Source organism: Macrobrachium nipponense, chromosome 11 (assembly GCF_015104395.2).
Source record: "Macrobrachium nipponense isolate FS-2020 chromosome 11, ASM1510439v2, whole genome shotgun sequence".
NCBI classification, from domain to species: Eukaryota; Metazoa; Arthropoda; class Malacostraca; order Decapoda; family Palaemonidae; genus Macrobrachium; species Macrobrachium nipponense.
The window spans coordinates 83697157-83709656 of NC_061087.1; the positions used below are offsets into that span (position 1 = coordinate 83697157).

A 12500-nucleotide genomic window follows, 5' to 3' on the forward strand; every position below is an offset into this window, starting at 1 on the left:
TAATAATAATAATAATAATAATAATAAATCCCTAAAGCAACCAACTGTCTGCTTCACCATTAGTTAAACAACAACAACAACAACAACAACAACAACAACAATAATAATAATAATAATTATACTAATAATAATAATAAAACCTTTGTTTAAATAACCAGCTAGGTGAAAACCACCACCAACTCCCAACTTCGTTAGCGAGGGTAATAATGCTAATAAATCTTCCCAGCGAACCACATTAGGGGGAAACCATAGACATCATCCCCCACCCCCTACCAAAAAGAGGGGAGGGGGGGGGGGGGGGGTGAGGAGGCCAGAAGAGGCAGAAGGACAGGGAAAAATTACTGAAAAGGCTCAACATGAAAAAATGTTTCCTTAAATTGAGAATGTGAAGATAAAGAACGAAATGAATAAATGAATAAACTTTCTCAACCATGTCAGCACGAAAACCAAATAGGAAAAAAGATGAGATAAAAAAAAAACGCTCCAATAAATAACAGGATGGAGATAGCAAAGAACAATGGAGGAGGAGGAGGAGGAGGAGGAGGAGGAGGAGGAGGGGAAACATAGGCAAACAACGGAAATGTAAGGGGAGACAATAGCGAGGAGTGGACGTATAAAAAAGGGGGACAAAGGGAACACAAGAGAGAGAAAAAAAAACAGGAAAAACCGTCATGAAAATGGAAAGTGAGGCCTCGACTCAACGGTTGCTCACTGACACAACTACGATTTGTTATGTCGGTAACTTAGCCAGCAAGAAAATTAAGTATGTAATAGGCAATAAAGCTACAATAATAGGAAATAAGATAACAAAAATGAAGCAGTACGCAAGCAAAGCACAAAAAAAGTAGGAAAGCAGGCAGCCATAACAACTAAAGTAGCAGAACAATATGCACTAATAATAAGCAGTGATCAAGAAAGCAGCTATGACAAAGTAGCAAAGCAATCTGCAAAAACAAGCAGTATGCAAAGCAGCAGCAATAATATAAAAAAATAACTGTGGTGGAATTAACCATAACGTGGTATACTTGAGGGGAAAATTAAAATTCTGATTTTGCTCATTCTTCTGTATAAAACTATTATGACAATGTCACATATTAAATTACAACAATTATACGGAAAACCAACAAATCCAAGGAGTTTCATTTACCCCTCAATAATAATATATATTACATATGCATACGTATTCGACAATGTGGAGAAAAGAGAAAAAACTGACATTCTTCCACTCCCACACTCCCCCAATAAATCATTTTCTTACCAGGCGTGTGCGTGAGTTCATGAATGCAAGGCCACTTACGCGCTCGCATGCTAACGACTACATTAAGGAAACTTACCCAAAATTCCCCACCCCACCCCCCTTTTTTTATTTCTTAGTCCAAATATAACTCTAAAAAAATCTCGACACTCAAAATGCAAAGATGGGTGCAGGCACGAGAGAGAGAGAGAGAGAGAGAGAGAGAGAGAGAGAGAGAGAGAGAGAGAGAGAGAGAGAGAGAGAGAGAGAGAGAGAGGGCGGCTGGAATATAGAGGCTGGAATGAGATGGCGCTATAAGAAGGGTAAGGGTATGGTGTGATGAGTGGAAGAAAAATTATAAATTTCAGAAAAAAGGATTCAGATGGTTAAGTAATGTACGGATGTCAGAATAAAGTATAAGGAAAACATAAATGCAAAGAAATAAGACGATAAGGAAAGCTAGTGATCGGAAGAATATGATGGCAAAAGATGGTATTAAAAAACTATAAAGATGGCAAAAGATGGGATTAAAAAACTATAAAGATGGCAAAAGATGGGATTAAAAAACTATAAAGATGGCTAATAGAAAAAAAAGAAAAGGAAAATACAGACATTAGAACAGAAGGTTGTAAAAAAAATACAAGTTATATCAAATATATAGAAAAATTGGAAAATGAAAAAAAGGACATTAAAGATAGCAGGTAAAAGAAAAGCAATAAAAGACAAAACATACACAAAATAAAGATGGAAAAATGTGAAGTCAAAGTAAAGGAAGCCATGAAAGATCAGATTTAAAAATAAAAGATTAGTGTAAATTAAAAATGGCATATGGCATAAGAAAAAAAACACATGTTTATATATTTATGTATTGAAATTTTCCCTTAAATGTATGAGTAATGCAAGTTCACCAAGCATTGAACGAAAGTTTAAATGATAGCAATAATATATTGAAAATTAATTGATTATAGCAAATGCACTCAACATGTATATACCTAAATTATTAATTCTACTTACTTTCTATGTATATAGTATGTATGTCAAGAAAGATTCATCTTTTTGCTATCGACTTCGTATACATGTATTATATTCTATTAGAGTCTGCTAAGTTAATGGACCGAATTTTAGGCCTTATACCACACAATTCAGACCATTTTGGTTTCAAAATAAAAATAATAAAGCCCAACAAATAGTAATGCAGGTGGGCATACATGACTTCCCTTCTCTAGTGAACTTTTTTCTTCCAAGGAGTATTGTCCCCCATGACAATTATAGATATAACTCGCTTTTTTCAACCACATCCTCGGATAAGAAAAAACTGGCTTAAAAATGTAAAATCCCTATGTGAATTTAAAATACGCAAATATTTCCTTCAAATCCAATATATAATCATCGTCAATTATCAAACAATCAAAATAATGAAAGTGTGCACTAATAAATTCATCCAATTCTCTACGTTCATAAAAAGTAGAAGAAAAAAAACATGGATACGCTTGGTCACAAAGTTTGGATAAATAAACAAAATGAATAGATATAACCGGGTCAGGTCACTACATTGACATTCAGTCATGTTTGTCTCCTCGACACGCAACAAAAAGCATGCCATGAACGCTGAAGTTTCTCAAAAACGACTGAATATTCAGTTGCGTAAGTAACATACGGTTCAGCGGTTTAAAAACATCAATGTTACAGAAAAAACAATGTCGTGTATTGCACATTAACTGTCATCCAAGAACGCCAGAATTATTTGCCTTTTCTATTCCTATTTATCTTGATACACTGTAACATTCGTCCCTTTTGATTCGAGCTACAAATGTCCTTTAATATCTAATTCGCTCTACCTTGGAATTAACATGTTTTCATATAGGTAAACCGAAGGGTTATTTTTTCTTTAGTTGATAAAACTTCGTGGGTTCGAACCACCGTCCAGCGGACAGAGAAGTAATCAGGACTTGAGTGACGTTATCGAATTGATAACGTCACTGAAGTCCTGATTTCTTCTCTGTCCGCTGGGCGGTGGTTCGAACCCACGAGAGGACGAAATTATTATAAACTAGAAAAATTCCACTTCGTTTTACCTAAATGAAAATATATTAATTCCAAGGTAGAGCGAATTAGATATTAAAGGACATTTGTAGCTCGAATAATTTATATAAATCACGGTCGGTGGTGATAATTTTAATATATATATATATATATATATATATATATATATATATATATATATAATATATATATATATATTATAGTATATATATATATATATATATATATATATATATATGACTGGTAAAAATGTTGTTACAACAGAATTCCATCTAATAAAAGGAGCCCATAATAACACCAAAAATATAGAGAAGAGAGTACTATATTTCAGAGACTGCTGTCTCTCTCTTCAGGTATACGTACCTGAGAAGAGAGAGTAGTCTCTGAAATCTAGTACTTTTCTCTCTATATTTTGGTGTTTTTATGGCTCTTTTTATTATATATTATATATATATATATTAATACATATGTATGTTTAAAATCACAGTATATGAACGTGACTTCATTTATCGAGAGAGAGAGAGAGAGAGAGTAGAACTATACATTACCATCACGTTTGTAACAAGGGTATTGGCAGGGCGGTGGCGAGAATTTAGTCTGGTTGATAAAACAGTTTCTTTTTTTAATATCTTTTTATATAAAACTAACGCTACTGCATTGAAACTATGAAAAAATTAAAGATCAAAATATAATTAATTGGAATAAAACTTACAAAAACAAAATACAGCTATATAAATTTACAGTACCAATTTTTTTTTTTTTTACGTAAAAATACATTGTCTGTCGACCGCCCAGCCAAAAAGGAGGAAAAAACACAACGTACAGTATTCAAAACTGGTTCATTATATTCATTTTTCCCGTTACAACTGACCTATCGAAAAAATGTTGAACAAAAAAGTTGAAATCCGTCGAAAACAACAACAACTGCCGCCACAAGTAGTGACTGATTCAGTCCCGTCTGTGTACGAACCGTGGTGCAGTTTTGACAATTCGACAAGACACACTTACCAGAATAACAAAAATATATACATCAGAATAATGAACGTGACCTCATTCCTCAAAGAATTAAATGTGAGAGAGAGAGAGAGAGAGGAGAGAGAGAGAGAGAGAGAGAGAGAGAGAGAGAGAATTTTACCTGCAGAATGGCTATGCTCTTTCAGTGTTGGAAGGGTTACCTAGTTCTCCAGTGTAAGGATTAGGTCATCACGTGTTACGGGTATTGAATGCACCATGTCATATCTGACCGACTTAGAAAGAGAGAGAGAGAGAGAGAGAGAGAGAGAGAGAGAGAGAGAGAGAGAGAGAGACTTAATCTACATTATAATTCAATAATATGAACTTACAGCATCAAAGCTGACACAGATTCTCATAATTTCTAATGAAATTTCATTTTCATCAAGTTCTAATGATTTTCAAGTTCGTTCACATTAAACCATAGCAGTTAACCGTCAGGTGGACGATCAACTGAACCGGTCCGATCAATGGCTGTGTCCACCAGGCATTCAGAATTTGCATGACGGCACAGGGGTTTCCGAAAAAAAAATGCATGGGAAATGTCATGAGTCCCTACCTTTAGTTTTGCCATGGTCGTCATCATGTAATTTACTCCATTTTCAAAACGATTCTACAAAATTCTCCCTATGCAAAACTAAATAATTATTATTTTAATAATGATTACAGGTCAATTACTTAACAATCTCGCATATTATGAAAGACGAATTATCACAAAAATAGGGAAAATTGTTTTTAAGATCAATTCAGTTAGCACTGCCATTCTTTTTAATTAGACCTGCATTTAGAAGGTCTGCTCCTGCTAATAATAATAATAATAATAATAATAATAATAATAATATAATAATAATAATAATAATAAAGAGTTTAACGACAAAAGGTCACATGATACAATGTCTAATCCCAATTCGATGACCAGGCGACTGGGTCCATACCAAGCACAGGTCCCAACGCCCCTCCCACACGGCAAGAAATGAAACCAACATGATACGGCGAAATCCTCCGACAAAACAAGCCTTCATTCCCAATCTCCTCTTCTTATGGAAGCCCCCAGGACACGACGAAGGCGCATGTGCAGGAAAAGAGGGGGGGGGGGGGGCGAATTTCAAACGTAAGAGCCTAGAGCCCATGACCATTTGCCCTCTGGGCTTTGGTAGTGCTGAAAGCAATTAATAGTTCGTAAATAAAGGAAGGCATATCAAGGAAGGCACCCCTGAGACTTTTTATACAAACGCTTTAAATTTCTTGGAGCAATACTACATTAAGAATGAAACACTGATGCAATAATGTGATACGGTGGCTTGTTATTTCGACTGTCAAAATATCAAGGCAAAATAGGAAATGAAGTCATGAAGCCTAACGACATTCCTATGGCATCTTCTATGTAACGAAATCAACGTTAAATACGCCAATAATACAACATGCAACGATGAAATTGACATTTTCAGACATCTCGTTTTTACGACAAGTTCAATGGAAAATGATCAAGAGAGCAACATGCAATGCGAAGAAGTATCTACACACCTTTAATTATTACCTTTCATTCAAAGAAAAATTGAACGTCAATGCCTTCCCTAGGGGTTTTTCATCTTTATAATAAACGCATTGATGGCCGCTGTTTCTTAACGTCTCATTACGGCTAAAATGTAAGCCTAACAACACTACTGACATGCTCGTAAACATTCGCCTCTATTTATATCGTGAGATAGTAAGCCAGTGGTTATCTAGGGTTAATGGGGGAGTCTATATAGAAGTTCTTTTCTCCTACCTCGAATGTGGGACCACTCTCATCCCAACTCGATTAAGCGTAGTCAGTCCCCTACCCACAACGCCCTACCCCCTCCCCTATATCCTGCCCACAATAAACAAACGGAGCTGTGTCTGGCTTGCACTGGTAAAGGGGACTCAGCTGGACAAGGATTTTCGCTCAAATCCCGCGCGCACAAACACACACACACACACACAACACGATCGATCATCAAACCCAAAACCGAAGAAAGGTTTTCCCCAAAAAGAAAATCCAGTAGGAAATGAGACAAGAACTATCAAAGATATACACAATACGAGGCATTTTTAAGTTCCGGTAACGAATTGTATAACCGTTGAATTACAAAAAACACACACACACACAATCCTTAAGCTCGCTCTTTAATCATAAACTGCAACAAACATGAAAATCCAGAAATAAAATATATCGAAATTACCAGTTGAAAAACGATTGGAAATAGCCAAATTACTGATGAGTAATAACTAGCTTAATCGTTCTTGTAACATTATTCTTTCTCTCTCTCTGTAACCTTGTACTACCGCCTAGGGAAGGGAGGACCAATTCTAGAGTCTTCTGCAGGCATTCCAACGGTTCAGAAAGCTCTTGCTAAATAGCACTGCTGCATTCTACTCGAACTGATCAACATTAAAACCCACCACAAAGCAGGAATAACTTTTCGATAATTTAAAGAAGAGCATATTGGATCTTTAGTAAGCGGTCTTGAACGATTCGCCACCAATGAATGCAAGTTTTGAGCAATGATGGTGTGAACATTTGGATTTGGTCGGTATCTGGATGTTTGTTTGTATGGTGTCTTTACGCTGCATGGAACCAGTGGTTATTCAGCAACGGGACCAACGACTTTACGTGACTTCCGAACCAAGTCGAGAGTGAACTTCTATCACCAGAAAGACACATCTCTCACACCTTAGTGGAATGCCCAAGAATCGAACTCGCGGCCACCGAGGTGGCAGGCCAAGACCAAACCGATCACGCCACGGGGTCTATGGATGGGTAACCTTCAATGAATACCAAAAGTTGGAGCGTACAATCTTCTCTGACTCTGAAGGAATCGGGTGTAAGCAGTAGTTCAATGTATTCCAAGAGTCAAGAACATTATGAACAATTACGCCTCTTTAGGCCTAAAAATGATACAAAACCCAAATAAGCAATGTACATAAACGTATGTACATTTAATACGAACAGCCAATCAAAATAAACTACAGTCTTACATAAAAGGAAAACATCATCTCGATTATAAGATAAGCCCTTGGCCCCTCACCACGTCCTTTCCAAAGTAAACATCGCACCTGTAGTTATAAACATAAGCAATTTTCTGGGCATGAATTACGTGCTTTTTCATAAATTTCTCAGAAAATGAAAACAAAATTAATTAACACTACTGTCGAAGACCAGCCTCTAGAATGAATCTAGAAATTCAACTGGCTACACGCTACAATAGCTCTGTAAGCTAATCAAGCGATTTAATAAAGACTAATACCTATAAACATGAATACCTGAAAAGAACACTACAGCAATAGTTATTGCATTACTAATACCAAACAGACACGAGGAATTAAATCAATAATAATTAACAAATACATGTCATAAAAACACTAAATTATGGCATTAATAACAAATAAAATAAACGGATCACGGGCAGTAATACAAGAGATTGAAACAGCAACAAACTGACCATGAGAAAAAAAAAAAAAAAAAAAAAAAAAAAAAAAAAAAAAAAAAAAAAAAAAAAAAAAGCGACTACAGCCAATAGCAGTAACACAGCCTATCCGAAGACAAACAGCAGCAATAATAATAACAGCAAACATCGCACAGCTCTCCGTAATTACGGGAGCAGTCGCCCACCAGACTAGTTGAAAAGTCTATTTAAGGTCTCGAACCGCCAGAGGTTTCCCTCGGCGGCAAAACTTCCGAGGTTCTTTCACCACACTTTAAAAGAGAGAAAAAATATGTAGTTTTTAAGAAAAAAAATGAAGTTCTTAACGCTCTGCCTCGACAAATGTTTTTAACTCAACTTCCTCCTGAAGGCATTTAGTACATTCATTCACATGACGATGCCAATACAAGAAAATACACTGAGGGAGCTACGGTGTCCTACAGTCCTGGCCCTAACCCCCTTTTATAAATGCCAATGATTCATCATGGTACATATGAGACTGTATATTGATGCATAATCTCATAAATTATCACTTTTACAACTAATTCGTTGTCACTAAGGATATATTTCAAGTCATTAATGGCCAACTGACATTTTAAAGAAACTACTCGACCACAATGAAACATCAATCATAACGGCGTTTTTTATTTTTCACGCATGGAGAGAGAGAGAGAGAAGAGAGAGAGAGAGAGAGAGAGAGAGAGAGAGAGAGAGAGAGAGAGAGAGAGTGTATTTACCTTGTTATCGGTTCCATCCCTAACTGATAGGACACTACCTCAACAGTAGAGAAATGTATTGGCTCGACAAACACACTCAAGCAGTAAATACAGTGAACGAATATTAAGACAGACTATTATTTAATATAAATATACCTAACAGTGTAAATCATACAGAAACTTCTACGAAGGGCCTTTTTTCTCTAATCATATTTGTATTATTTAGGCATCACCATTATGTATGAAATAAACAAAATGATCACGTGCGCACATACATGCATAATATATATATATATATATATATATATATATATATATATATACATATATAATATATATATACATATATATATATATACACATTATATATATATACATATATATATATATATATATATATATATATATATATATATATATATATATATATATCACGTTATTCTCTCTGCTCGTAGCGGCAAAACTACTTAAAAGATTTACAGGATGTTACTATTAATAAATCAACCATTACGTTCACTCCTATGCCAGAAGAAAAGTATCATAGATAACCAGTTCCTTTTTTCATAACACAGTTGCTATAGAGACAGTAACTGCGACACTAAGGAACACCGATGCTAGATAAGATCAGCAAAATATTGATCTTCCTTTCAAAGGGTATTGAGGATTATTTCCTGAGCGATGCAGTTACCTGGAACTCGGATATTCCGGAGGCTTTCTATAATGCCAGTGTTCCTTCCGCTGGGACTTACGAGGTCATTCAGCGCTGAAACGGAAACTAGCAGTCAAAAGGTGTCAAAGAGTAATAGGAATACAACCTCGCAGTTGCACTATTAAAAAATTGTTAGAAGAGGCAGGAAAGTAAGACGGACGAAAAAGGATATGAAAATTGGTAAAGTCAGAGGAACGAAAGGTGTTGCAGGAAGGGGCCGAAGGAACGCTGCAAAGAATCTTACTATGCGTATACTATAATGGGCGTTATGTCTGTTCCACCGTCCGTTCGTCTGTCATTCAATCACGGCCAAACGGCTGGTCTGATGGGCATGAAATTTGGCAGGGTTATAGTGGGGACCCATAAGATGGTTTATAATGAGGTTTCATCTTACCTCCCCCCCCCTCCAAAGGGGGTAGGGGTGAGAAAGGATTCCCTGAAACGGAGCTGGTTCTGTCGGTGACTTTACTAATTTATCATACATAACAGTAAAAAAAAACACTAGCGAGCTACTTATATGAAGCAGTAGATGAATATGCTTTTAGTAAGGATTGGTAAATTGCTAGTTTTAAAGTAATGCTTACAGTGCACCGCAAGAGGTACTCGACGGCGCTAACCCCCTCCGGGAGCCACCATGTGATATGACTGACGAGATGCAAGATTTTATGATAGGTGATTAAAGTCTTGTCTGTTATAGCCTTTCAACATATACGCTAAGAAATTATACATGCCAAAGGGGGTACATACTCGTCTGGACATCATTTTCTAAAACCTACTGAGAGTTGTCCTTCAAAAGCTTGGTTATGTTCGTACTTGTCGGCTTTGCAGTCCCACATACAAAGTGTTGACATAGTGAACTCAAGGACTGTTTGAGTAATGCTTGATGCCATCCGCTTCCCCGGAGCAGATTCGCACCTTAGCATTCCTTGGTTTATCCCAAATCTTTCTAACTGTCTTTGTCTATCAAAGCAGCCATACCTGGCTGGCTTCTCAACACACTTCAAGCGCAAAAACCTCCATCTGAATACAATGAAAAATGATCTTGCGCAAAAAAAAAAAAAAAAAAAAAAAAAAAAAACACACATCGGAAAAACGTTTAGAGCAACAAATTATCCTTAAAGTTTTGTTGTTTCCTCGGTAATAATAATAATACATCCGGCAACACAACTGCTGCGTCTGACTAAAACCCAAATTAATGTACAGTATAGCAATAATTTAATAATAATGTAAAACGAAAACATACGAGTTGATTTCATTAACACAATATTGTCTACTTCGAAACATTGGTCCCCGAGAACTTCTGCTGCAAATGTTTGTCAGTTGCGAACAACTATGAGGGGGTTACTGTCATAAATATAAAACAGAATAAAAAGTCATTTTCATTTTCCCTATTTCCAAGGTTTTATAACATTCAGCAACCATAACACTGTTAATCTTAGGTTTGGCACGTATGTGTGCGTATGTTAAGTCATGAACTAAATTTAGACCCTTTGAATTCCACTTCGTTAATGCAGTGTAAATTTGTAAAACTTATGAATTTGTTCTTCAAAAATACAAAAGAGCAGAAAAATCGTGTTTACTTCAGCAGTGCAATCCGAGCATTTATTTTAGTGACCTAGATTCTTCTGCGATACACCAAGACAATTCTGTTAGTAACAGACTAATACAATCAAGTCTTCTACATATGGCAAATGTTATCCCTTGGGTTAAAAAGTAATATAACTGGAAAAAAATGTCTTCAAGGGATATATAAACACTTGCTGTGTCTTTCATATAACCAATAACATGAAAACTACAAAAACGACATGGATCAAGTTGAAACTAATAATCCATATTGAAAGCTCAACCAATGTTATTGTAGATAAGGATATATAATATATATATATATAATATATATATAATATATATATATATATATATATATATATATATTATATATATAACATACATATATACATCAGATATACACTATATATATATATATATATTATTAACATATATATATATTAATATATATATATATATATAGGGTATATAATTAAACCCTGAAAATACAATTCATTTAATACGAATAAAAATTAAATAACACGTTTTACGTAACAACAAGTAAATTACAAATAACGTATATTCATACAACCAAGACATACACGTTACCATACGACGATGAAACAATATCAACTTTTACATGTGACCAAAGGCCAAAGCTGTGTACATTTGACCTACTGGGAACAAAAGGACACATTCAACTATGAGCAGTAAAAGAACTAACAAAAGTACTTTTACGAGATTAAAACTAACTCTACTACAGGAAGTGGACATCAACGGACCTCTATTCAAACTAATGAAAAAAAAAATTAATAATAAAAATAAAGTTTCTTTCAAACGAACAATCCCAAGGTGATATTAACGAACATACAGAATTTTTAAGACATAGGTACTAAAATTAAATTAATCCCAGTCAGAGAGAGAGAGAGAGAGAGAGAGAGAGAGAGAGAGAGGAGAGAGAGAGAGAGAGAGAGAGAGAGAGAATTATAACACGAGTGAAAATTCTCTTAAAGCAGAAGGACATAAGACCAGAATCGCCATAAGAAATAACTGAGGTCACACCAATTATCGCTCCAAGAAACCCACAGAGACAGACAGACACTCACGATACCTAAACACTGCTACGAGACAAATAAGACATGGCAGACAGACAGACAGAAGACAGGCGGACAGACTAATAGAAACAACACACAAGGGACCGACACTGAAATGATCACAGCAACCATCAACCAAACCCTTGATCAGACCTCAGGGAAAGGGGGTTGGCGAGGTTGTGGGACAGTACATACCCCGAAAGGAGAGACAACACCTAATAGGAGGGGATGTGGAAGGGAGGAGGGGGGGAGAGGGAGGGAGGGTGACACACACATGACTTAGGAGGGACCTAGAGCTCTGTTACTCACCTGGCCTAGAGTAACATTTTGGGGCCTCATGTTCCCATTCTCCAATCGGCTATATATCACGTTGCCATTCATCGCCTTTTCTCTACTTACCTGCAAGACAAGAAAAAAAGAAGATAATTTAGAGGAGTCTTAAAAACCAATTCCACCAAAACAACTTCACGTATATTACAGAATACTCAATGACTGTTTTTGGCTCTTGTGCAATCTCAAGAGCGACTTCCAAGTCATCATTATTACCCGACGTTTTAACTGTTAAAGGTCTACGTATACGGGATAATGTGTGAACAAAAATTTGAGTAACATAAGAATGATTAGTCATCGTTCCAGATTAACTGACGTCAGAAGTATTTCAACAAGGCCTACTATCGTCCTGATGAGGCTGTAGTGTGTGTG

General features: G+C 35.9%; 1 protein-coding gene across 12 annotated transcripts in view; it reads right to left on the reverse strand.

Annotated features, from left to right (window-relative positions):
- The window catches only part of LOC135206510 (pumilio homolog 2-like), a 438165-nt gene that overhangs the window by 265685 nt on the left and 159980 nt on the right, over positions 1-12500 (reverse strand). For 8 of the 12 annotated variants that reach the window (XM_064237877.1, XM_064237920.1, XM_064237888.1 and 5 more), the window contains exon 5: positions 12108-12197. The exons of the other annotated variants lie outside the window; for them this stretch is intronic. In XM_064237877.1, coding sequence (XP_064093947.1) covers positions 12108-12197 — 90 coding nt within the window. The remainder of the gene's footprint in view (positions 1-12107; positions 12198-12500) is intronic. 12 annotated transcript variants of the gene reach the window in all.